Source organism: Mastomys coucha, unplaced genomic scaffold (assembly GCF_008632895.1).
Source record: "Mastomys coucha isolate ucsf_1 unplaced genomic scaffold, UCSF_Mcou_1 pScaffold16, whole genome shotgun sequence".
In the NCBI taxonomy this organism is placed as follows: domain Eukaryota; kingdom Metazoa; phylum Chordata; class Mammalia; order Rodentia; family Muridae; genus Mastomys; species Mastomys coucha.
The window spans coordinates 77,968,418-77,980,175 of record NW_022196898.1 but is presented as its reverse complement, the minus strand read 5'-3'; the positions used below and the strand labels follow the sequence as shown (position 1 = coordinate 77,980,175).

Here is an 11,758-nt window from a genome sequence, read left to right as displayed (position 1 = left end):
AAAAAAAAAAAAAAAAAAAAATTAAAAAAATAAATAAATAAATTTACCTTAGCAATGCTAAAGTGGAGCAATGAATGATCATCATATTGTGCCTTCCATTATCAATCTAGTCCTAGTTTAATTTGTAAGCCATTCCATTCCCCACAGCTCCCTCACAGCAGGTCATCCAAGACAACCAAGCCAAGGGTGCCCCACTTTGTGTTACAAAGCTGAGAGAAAGAATGAAGGGAAATTAAGCCCACACCTGTCGACTGACAATGAGATAAAGCTCCAACCTGTCCCAGTAGCCTGGAGCCCTAAGTGCAAAGGTGCCATTGAAGATCGACAGCAGCAGCTGGTAGAGCACCTCGTGGTAGGTGAGGAGCAATGTGTGAGCTCTGTGCTTACAGAATAAAGTCGGCTGACATCGATGGCTGCTAGATTATACCTCGAACTGTAAGCTTGCACGTGTCTCAAAGCATACGGAGATAAAAACCAATGCCAAGCAGCCCCCCTTTAAATCACATGCCATCAACAGGATTCAAAGCCAGCCCATTTTCCTCCCATTTCTACTGTAACATCTTGAAATCTGCCTTCCGTTTCTGCTGTTTAACACAAAGCATTCCCTTCATGTCCATGAATTCAAAACAGCAACCCCGGAAGCTTTTGACAGCCACTGTCCTCGTGGTTTCTTTTCATTAACAATACAGCGTTAGCCTTCCCTCTTCTTCTGTTTTAATGTAGTCCACCCTGGGTGGGTGTCCATGCACTGCACTGTCCTGGCTCTCCCTTTGAAGGATCTGGCACTCGCTCTTATCCCATCCCTTCTAAAGGCTCCACCTGAGAGATGGCTTCCCTTTATTTTCTTTTTTGCAAATGCCCTGACCCCAGATCTTACTTCCTCCCTGGACGGCTCAGGGGTCAGGCTGACATCTCTAGCTGGGGCCTCACCTCAGGAGTCTGGGCTCATGTTCTCTTTGCCTTTCTCACCAAGATAATAAATCAAATGTAAGCAAAGTTTAACCTGCACTTAAATGAACTACAAGTCTCAAGTCAGAAAGTTTGGGCTTGTTTTTCCAGCTCCTATATTCAATCAGCTTCAATACCTGTGTTGAACTTTTTAAATCCTGTCTTTTAATCCCAGACTGCTTTTAGAACTTTGTCTATACTTAACATACTTAGTAATGTGTGTAGTGTGTGTGTGTGTGTGTGTGTGGTGTGTTTCTATGCTGACCTCTCCATCAAGAACAGACATCTTTGCCACTGAGATTCTCTTGGTCTTGTCTTAGATGACTGACAGAACGTTCCTGTCTGTTTGCTCTCTCAATTGTCAGCTTCTTTCGGTTTCATCCCATGGAGGACACTACTACCCATCTGATGCTTAGGAAGGACATTTGGACATTTGGGATTAGCACTCAGCACTCCAGTGATGACACACATCAACCGTGGGACTCACAACCCTTCAGTGGCTTCCTGTTGCCAAGCATGCTAGACATTCAACATGTCCCATAATGGAGCTTCAGTTAAAAAAAAAAAATCAGGCTGATACTTTTGCAATCTTTAAGCATGCTCTTAGCAAATGAAATGCTGCTGTTCTTGAAATAAATCCTTTTATTTTCCTTGTATATAACTTTTATAGTATTTTACTCCCTGGGCGGTGTAATATTTTGCTTTTAGTGTGTTTTCAGAAGAGAAGTAACTTACCAAGCCAGAGCTCAAATTACCTCACCAAAGTGTCTAGTGTTTGTTTGAGGCAGTTTCTCATGTGTCCTAGGCTGGTCTTGAACTTGCTATATAGCCATGGCTGTCTACTAACCCAGCACTCTTAGTGAGAGTATATGCTTCTTGAGGGTGGCAGGGCAGTGGTAGAACAGTTTGTACAACAACGAGCATAAACTGATCTTGCTTCTCATATTCAATGGGGGTAAAAGACATCAAGCAAGTAAGTAAAATGAAAAAACCCAGGATCATCTCAAGCTCTGAATGGGCATTGAGGGAAGCTTTTCTCTGGTGGTGATACCTGAGGCGAGGTCTTATTTAATGGAGAGCCATGGGCAGGAAACTCAGAGAAAAGGGGACAATTAGAAATGCCAACGAGTTGTGTACAGAGAAGGTACGGAGGTCTGGGAACACTGGAAAAGCTGTGGCTAGAAGGTGGTGGGCATAGAACTGTGAGAAGCAAGGTGGCAAAGGCTATAACCATGAAGGTCCAAAGGGGCTGACCACAACAGTGCGCATTTCACTTGAAAGTCTTAGACCAAGAGCCACATACTCTAATTTACAAAGGAAAATGATATCCCTTGCTGTGTGGCAGAAAGTGGATCAAGGTCAAGAGTCGAAGCAAGATGAATTAGAAGACCACATGAGATAACAGTAGGTTGAATTTGGCATGGGGAGTTAGGGAGGGAGAAAGGGGTGGATCCATTTACGGTCTCCATCACATTAAGCAGAGTGCGTTGAACACGGCAGTGCTTGGTATGTGTGCCTTGATGTATGTTCAAGACTTCAAAACTGGCTTTGCTTTCTAGCTTCCGTACTGTCACTTCTTCCTGCTCTGACTCACATATTTGGAGAAACAAGGCCGGGGTGGCGGGGGAGGTGACTCTGAGCAAACACTGTTGATACTGTAATGTACAGCCAGCTAATAAGGGATACAAGTGCCGGGGAATTTAAAACAAGTGGAGCAATACAGGAGTTTTAGTCTGTGAGAATATGAAATGGACAAAGCTTTCAAATACAGAGGACTATATTACTTAAATGAAACAATAATCACCATGAGTTTGAGCCAACATAGTGTAAAATACTTATTTTAGGTAATACTAGGTAAGTAATTAAGTGAATAAAAAAATAAATAGATAAGTCTTTAATAAATATTGGCTGGAAAATAAATACATACATAAATAAATATTAGCTGGAATACTATACCTACATAGAAGATATGGCAGTTAATTTTCATTACAATTGAAGACTTCTCCAGTTTTGACTTACTCTTCTCTGAAAGTATGGGCCTTCCTTTGCTCCTTTTTATACGATAAACTTCTTGATTAATGAGCTAATACTGCCTGGACTAGGAAGGAATGATTACACAATCGTAGACCTCTCTATAAATGACTGGTTTGATTTTAAGGTAGATCTCCGAGAGGAGATGAGCCAAGCACGGAGTCCCATGGTCTTTGCATGCGACTTCCAGGATACCTCACATGCGACCCCTGCACACTCACCCTACCCCCACCCCAGCCTGAGGAATCCCACCTAAACTCATGTAATAGAAAGAAATATCCAAGAGAAAACAAGACCAGCTCTTGCCACTTTCCACCCAAAAAAGGCTAACTGGCCCCCAAATTGTGTGAAACTTGGCCCCAATCGGTGTGAAAACTGGCTGAAATCTGTTTGAAAGGCTGTCTGGGTTTGTCAAAGTAGTTCGTGAACTTTGGCCAAACTTTCTCAGCTCCTGGTCCAAGTCTTAGTTTGTAATGCAACGTGAAACCACGTGGATTTCAGATGGTGTCAGGTTTCACCTTGGAAATTTGGCCTAGCCTTCTAATCAATCATCACTGTTAGTAACGATGAAAGCCAACACACCTTTCTGGGAAAGAACACTGAGGGCTGGCTGATGACAAGCTAGGCTGGGCACCGCCCCTGCACTTCCGCTGCCAAAACAACGCGCCTCAGAACAGAGCTGGGGACTCTCCCGCTTACCTGGAGAGGCCACACTGAGGGATTGTGAGACTGGGTGTAGAAAGACGTGATACTCAGAGCAGGGAGACACGCCATGTGAAATGTCACCACCACCCACAGATCAAGGGGTTCTCAGCTCGTCATTAAAGGCTCCACGTTCCATTCCATTCCCACCCATGACAGTAGATATCACGATGCTCAATCTCCTGCACCTATGATGAGCTTTCAACTTGGAGGCAGTCATCAACTAGGAGGGCTGTCAAGAGAAGCCTGCCTACCCTGAGACACCATTATTTCAACAGGACGGAGCCGAGGAGTAGGGAGGAAAGCAAAACTGAATATAGCCTTCAGCTGGCTCTAAAGAGCATGGGGTACCAACGGACAAAAGCACAAACCTTTCCCATCTGCATCAACCGTAGAGTTTGAAATAAAAAAATCTGTCCACAGCATTCATAAATTAAATAATCAACCAAATGCAGTATATTTTTACAGACAGACCTCCACAGTTTCTCCTTTCAACCTGAACATTTTAAATGTGTGTTTCCACTGTAAAAAATAAATAAATAAATAATAAAAAAAAAATCTCTCCTCAACCAAATACTCGCTTTTGTGCGCTAGTGACATGAGAAAATTGAGAGGTATGTCTGAACAGAGCCACTACATCATTGGAACAGTATGTCTGAACATTTGAGTAATGAGGCACAGATGCGAAGCAGAGGACTTGGCACTACCAAGGCAACAACAAAGCATTCGCCATTGGTTATGATGGTCAAAGGGGCCACATCTGAGCAGAGAAGAAGCGGCCCTTCTCCCACAGAGCTCAAAGTGCTACACCTTTTATCTGCACCACAAATCTGGAAAAACAAGGAATCCAAACAAGTGTTATTCAGACACCCGAGGAAGAATAAATATGTAAGATGCATTAATATTTTTATCTATGCTAGAACATATTTATGCAATAACACGTGAAGTTTCGTCAGAAAGGAATGCCAAATTCCAGAGAACAGCACATGGCTTTTATGTTGTAAAACTGTGTGCACATCTAAAAATCCCAACGGTCACTGGGAATATGGCTCCTGTAAGGCTTCAGTAGGCTCATCAATTGTAGAATATTCTATTTGTCGTCATCAAGGTATGACAATTCACAGGTAGACATATTTGTTAGTAAGCTAGTTTTTTGCTTTTGGGTGGTTTGTCAATTTTGTCAGCTGTTACTAAATCATGCAGCACAAATGGTACTGGTACTCAGAACATTTTGATCTGGAAATCCCTTTCCCACCCAGGACAAGAAGTGTGTAGCTTACCCGAGGCCCCTGATCACCTTGTTCTCCCTGCAGAAAAGCAAAATAAGATGACAGCGTTAACTACAGTCAGAATGTGATACTTACTAAAAAGGTCCAAACACACCACAGACCATGCCAATACGGATTTCCCAGTAAATGAATTGATTTCATCAATGCATTTTCTCACCTTATCACCTTTCGGACCAGGGGGGCCCTGAAAAATAAAAGAAGAAAGGAAATATTAGCTTTAAATAGGATCCTGAATAAATCTACCCGGCCCATTGAAAGACTTATGTGAACTGCAGAGAGCCATAGTTGGCAACAGGTTTCTCAAAGACCTTTGCTTTCTAAATTATAACTGTAATATTATTAGAATATGAAAATACTAATAGGTGTATGTGAGTACATACGTATCATATGTATCAAATGTGCTAAGCAGATCAGCATGAACTTAGTAGACCTGAGTGGAAGAAGAGCCAGTGGCAAGGCAAAGAGGTCTGCTGTGACCTGCCCTCGCCAACAGCTACACCAGCGGCCACTCCTCTGTCTCCGATAGTTGAGTTTACCTGCCTCTGTTCTTTATCTAAAGCGAGCCACACAGCACATGTCTAGCATGTTTTGTTCAATATTTGTGAAATTCATTTATAATTTTGTGCGTAACTTTAGACATGCTCTTACTGCTTTATAAAATTGTACATAAGACTCATTTGTTTATCCTGTTGTTGACACGTACCTGGTTCCAGGGGTCTTAGCTACTGTAAACTGCTGCTATGAACACCCTACTGTAAATGTTTTGATAAAAATACCCCACGGCACTTCTGTTGTGTGTGTATCTAAGTAAGGTAAGAGAGTATATTCATTTTCATTTCAACAGATACTTCTAAGTGGTTTCCCAGTATGGCACCTAGAGCTTATATACCCAGCTTCAGTATTTCTAGATCATCTCTAATGCTTGATATTTTCTCCTCTTTACCTTTCTTGTTCTTGTAGGGTACAGCAATTTATCTTTTTTATTTTATTTTATAGTTCCCCAGTGATAAACTGAATGTTGGCAAGATATTTTGGTACACTTTGTAAAGTTTACCCTTGTATTATTTCAAATGCTGATTTCTCTATCCAACTATCTGGTTTCAATCTGGACAGGGCTTTGTTATATTTATTCTTAGAAGCTCCTGCCTCAAGTTTGTATAAACGTTGCTTTCTGCCTTGATAAAAGCCAACAAGCCAATACAGAGCTTTAGAGAAAATGGGTGGGACTTCCCATTCTAGGAGCAAGTGACAGGAAGTGAAGGAGGGGAGCCACGAGGAGAAGTCAAGAAGACATCAGGAGAAGAGAGCTGAAACGAGAAAGGATAAAGAACTGCAAGTAATATGGAGATATGTCTGGGAGGAAGCCAGACTAACTTGGAGGTTTAGAATGCAGTAATAATTGCTCAGTATTTAGCTCAAGGCAATTTTAATAAATCTTAGTCTCTCTGTGTGGTTTCTGGGGAATTAGCTGGTTAAGAAATAACTGCCATCATACTAATTTTATGAATCTATACTATAATAATCATTCAACAACTGAATGGCCTTTTAACATACCTATTCAATATTTTATATTCTCTTCATAAAGAGTTATGAGCCTTGCCTTTGTCTCACTAAATTATCCTATTGATATGTTAGAATTACATATTAAATGCCACACATATGTTAGAATTACATATTAAATGCCACACATGTGCATATAGAGATTTAGAAATCTTTATGTATTTTGAAATTTTTTTGCTACCTGCATTTATTAGAAATATATCTGCTTTTACACTCTGTTAAGGCATTCTTTGTTGTTGTTGTTGTTGTTGTTGTTGTTGTTTATTTGGGTGGTGGGATGCTGGGGCTTGAACTCAGGGCCTTCAGAATCTATATAAATATTCGACTACTGAGCTATGTCCTCAGCCCCTAGGGCCATTTTCAATGAATAGATATTGTTAACTTAATAAAAATCAATATAACATTTTTCTCTTAATTGTTGTGCTTGCCATCAACTTAAGAAATCTATAGCTCTTCTACATCAGGAAGAAATCTGTTTGTTTATTCTACTAGTGAAAAGGTTTATTATTGCACCTTTCATATGTGAGTGTGAATTCATTGAGAACCAATGTTATGGGAGGTGAAAGTCAGGATGTTTTTTGTCCCCAGGTGGTTATCAAGTTAACTGAACACCGTTAACTGAAAATGGCATCTTTTCCCCATTGTGGTTCTGGGTTACCTCTCTCATAAATCAGGTGACCACATGTGTACATAATGTTTTCTTGTAGGAATTTCTCATTGTTGAGAGCCCGTCTATTCCTCTAGTAAGAAAAACTATTTCTAGAGGCATCAATTATGCTGTCTGTCTTAATTCTTATTAATGAAGTCATATTTTGTGGTTCAGCACAGCCCAAGGAATTGGAATGTCTCATAATTATCTCCACAGTCTCCATCTACAGTGTGGCTAGGACATGAGAATAAACCCAGGCAGGGAGTAAGGCCAAGAGTCTATCAGAAGGGTGCTACATCATGGCAGGTAGGAACACGGGACCCCTGGTCTGCGGAAATGCTACTTTCTGCTAAGTGTTGGCCACAGTGGAATGGCACCAAGTCCTGTTCTCTTCATGGTTATCCTTTCCAGCATTCCCACATCACAGAGAGTTTCTTCTGCTTATTCTAAAGCAACAGCTTTATCATCGTCTGTTTCATATTAGCATCCGAAATCACTGGAACTGATTTTATATACCGTGTGGCTCTCTTTATTGTTTAGGTGGTGTGCCTTTTCAGTGAGACCTGTTAAGTTATCCTGAAACCAATAACAGCATCATGTCTCTCATTTCGCCTGTTCTCTCACTAATAAGGAACTATAAGTCGCTATTACATTTCATCTTCCCCCAAATGCAGTAGAGCACTATGATAATCCTTTTAGAGATGCCAGAAATGAAACTCAGATCTTTTCAGTGTGAGGCCTCTTGGAAGCGAGCTGTCCAGGATTTTAATTCTTTCTGCATGACTTTAAATACCAAGACCGTGTAGCATAGACACGGAACTTGATTCTCAGAATCACCCATGTGTCTGGTGCCTGCCCTCAACATGCAACTTCTAAAATGGCCTCCTCTGCATATCCCACGTCACAGACAGGGGTTCTAAAGTTGTAGATTCTGAGTGAGGAAAAAAAAAAGGCAGAGCAGGATAGCAGGAAAGAGGGCTAAGATCAAGCAGATCTTGATCTTACCTTCAAAAGACCTCTTTCCCTTTATCCTCCAGGTAATTTTTTCAGTAAGTACACACACACACACACACACACACACACACACACACACACACACATATCACAAGTGTGCCTGGTGCCCTATACTATACATATATATCACAAGTGTGCCTGGTGCCTGCATTATAGGCAGTTCTGATCTGCCACGCAGGTGCTGGGAACTGAACGTGGGTTGCAAGAATAGATAATGAGCTAAACTACTAAAGAATCTCTTCAGCACCAACTAAGTGGCATCTTGCTGTTGCAACTATACTACCTTTGGCAAACAAATATTTAGTGCAGCATCGATGGCTATTTAGTAACTAATCAAAAGTCATCTTTGTTGCTAAAACGAAGCTGAAATCAATGGAAAGAAAATGTATAAGATTAGCTGTGGGTCATGGCTTTGAGTCAGGCTTTTGGGGGACATGTCTGTCACCTGTCTGGTATGTTGTATAAGGCCCACTTGTACAAAGGCTTAATAATTACTAGAACTATTGTTTCTAAATACTTCTGTATAACAAACTTTTAATTACATAAACACTGGAAGATGCTAATAAGGTTTGTATCTGTCATTACGATCAGGTGGGATACTCTTTAGAGCAGTGTCACTACTTCATATCTGTAATTTTGTTACTGTTATGAATTATAATGTAAGTGTCTGATATGCAAGGTATTTGATATGTGACTCCCAATAGGGTCGAGACCCACACGTTGAGAAATGTTGCTTTAGAGCATTTTCAGAATGTAACTGACTTGTTACCAAAGGATTGATAAAAGTTAGAGGGATGGCAAACTAGTTACTGTTCAAATAGTTTCAAAATAATAATCTGTGGCCACAATCTTTCTGTTTGTTCTAGCTCCTGAATGTGGGTCCAGGATTTTGGGTAACCCCAAGTCGAATTCTACCCAAACAGCTGAAGTTTTAGTGCTTCTTATTGTCTATCACCATAAAAACCAAACAGAAAGTGAAGAGAAGCCCAATGGAAGATCTTTAGAAAATACCTGGCGACATTTCAATTTACATTAAAGTGAATGAGACAGTCCGAGAGAGAGAGATGAGTACCTATGCGAACCAAGTGTCTCAACAGTGGCCCTTTACTCATTTCAATTGTAGCTTTACTTACTTAGAACAATCAAATAATCATGAAAACAAAATGAAATCTCTCCTAGGACTCCCAGGCAGACAGGCAGACACCACAGGAAGAGGGGCTGGTAACTCCTGTGCCTGATATTCAAACATAAGTTGATTTTTCAGTCTTGCAAGATAGCTCAACTCTTTCTGTTTACTCCTTTCATTACCATAGAATTAGGAGAATAAACAGACTAATTCTCTGAGCACTTATGGCTGGCAGTTGGTCAGTGCCCTCTGCATCTGGAGGAGGGGTATGCCAGTATGGCAATAATTGGTGGAATGACTGTGTGGCAGTGCTATGAGAAGAGAGAAGGCGAGAGAACTGGAGTTGAAAGGCAGTGTTGCAACTGGCTCCTCGAAGTTGGCCGGGGATAAAGGGGGAGGCAGGGCATGTGAAGGGGTTCTGACAGAAGGGAAGAACATATGTAGGGGTGAGGAGACACTGTTATCACAGAAAGATGTGGAGTTGGGAGTGGAAATAGGGAACAGCAGGAAAGAGGAGTCACAGAAGGCTGGTTAGCCACACTCCGGTGTCTGGGCCAGATCCTGTCATCAGCTTCGGTGTGGTGAGAAGATGGGGTGTGTCTGCCCTGTGGGACTCACAGTGTGTGGGATGTTTGCAGTTCTTGGAGAGCTGTTGTCTCGGTCCTGGTAAGGAGCACGGCATTTGGGGATAACGTGAAGCAGTGAGGCTATAAGCAAAGTTCTAGATTTGAAAGACATTTCTGAAACTGAACCAACGAGGGTAGATGACGGGCCACTGACAGACTCTTAATGCTTGAAGAAGCCCTACTTATTTGAAAGCTTAAAGTGTGGTGAGGTTGTAGAAAAGCATTGGCCTGAGCTAGTTGAACCCATATGAAGAGCTGTTCCAAGGACAAGTGACACATACATAGTTGAAATCTGGATTTAGGGTTGTATTTTAAATCTAGATTATTGATTGCTTCAGCTAGCCTAACTGAAAATGGGAGTATAGAAGGGGCACAGAGAAAGAAAAAAAGGACAGAGAAAGAGAGGAGAGGGAAAGAGGGAAGTGGAGAGGAGAGAGGAAAGAGGAGAAAAAGGAAATGGGAGGAGAGGAGAGGAGAGGAGAAGAAAGGAGAGGAGAAGAAAGGAGAGGAGAGGAGAGGAGAGGAGAGGAGAGGAGAGGAGAGGAGAGGAGAGGAGAGAGGAGAGGAGAGGAGAGGAGAGGAGAGGAGAGGAAATCTATTATCATTACTAAGTAAAAGGTCCACACAGAATCCATAGTAGCAGTCATGGTGTGATACTCTGTACAGATTCTGTGATCTTCAGCACATGGTAATCCTGTTATGGTGCCACCACTAAAATGTCACCCATCTTGAATGTTGACTTCTAGGTAGAGTGTGTCTTCACTATACCTCTATTCCTCTCGTTCATGAGGTGAAGATTGCATATAGGCGCCTAGATTTTAAATGTCCATTTCCCTAGCCTTGGAGGGAGGAGATGGCAGCCTTTTATACCAGTGGTTCTCTCATGAGGACAGCACGGCCCCAGAAGAGTCGAGAGTTCTTCTAAGTCTTCTCTCTGGGGCCTCCAGAGTTCGCAACAATACATTATTGATGCTTACAGTTTCCCAGGGAGGAAGGAAACAGGAGAAACAGGTTTTCTCTTGTAGAATTAAGATGGTGCCTCAACTGTGCTGATGGCTGACATATGTCTCCCCACATGTGTATTTAATTGGCCTCTTAGGAAGGGAGCTACATAACCAAATTGCACACTCACAATATTTAGCTTTCCTCTGAAGCCTCAGGAAAATGACATTGCAAATGACATTGACATTTGAGAATCTAGTGCTCTTTTGAAAATGGGAACCCTAGATACTTAGATGATGATATTTCTGTGTACATATATATATATATATATGCACATACATGTGTGTGTATGTGTGTATACATATATACATATACATATATATGTATATATATATACATACACACATATGCTTCTGAGTAACATGTTTTTCTTAGCACCAACTTCTCTGTAATAAAAATGAGAAACTATTTTCTTCCATATGTATGCCAACCTTTAATTCATGCATAAGCTTTTGTTAATATAGGCACAGGCACAGGCATAGGTATATAATTTGGGAGATATCTTGAACTGCTTCATGAAGTTCAAAACAAAATTATTTTGACTTATGGACTTTTAACTTTACAAATACATTGAGCTAGTAATAGGCAAATCTTAATTTTTCCTGACAGAATTATGCTGCCTAAAAGCATAGATAAAATGTGTGATTTATAATTACAAAACTCATTCATAATTTCTTTTTTAAAGGTTTCAGCAAAAGTCAAAGGGATATACAAGAGTACCTGGGAGGTATTATTTTAAAAAGGAAGAATGTAAACTAGAAGTATCCTGGTGGTCAGGAACCTGAGCTTCGAAGTCACAGATCTAGACTCA

General features: G+C 41.1%; 1 protein-coding gene across 21 annotated transcripts in view; it reads right to left on the bottom strand.

Annotated features, from left to right (window-relative positions):
* The window catches only part of Col25a1 (collagen type XXV alpha 1 chain), a 407,882-nt gene that overhangs the window by 147,050 nt on the left and 249,074 nt on the right, over positions 1–11,758 (bottom strand). For all 21 annotated transcript variants that reach the window (XM_031375495.1, XM_031375508.1, XM_031375504.1 and 18 more), the window contains 2 exons: positions 5,128–5,154; positions 4,962–4,988 (listed from right to left, as the gene is read on the bottom strand). In XM_031375495.1, the coding sequence (XP_031231355.1) occupies positions 4,962–4,988; positions 5,128–5,154 (54 nt within the window). The remainder of the gene's footprint in view (positions 1–4,961; positions 4,989–5,127; positions 5,155–11,758) is intronic.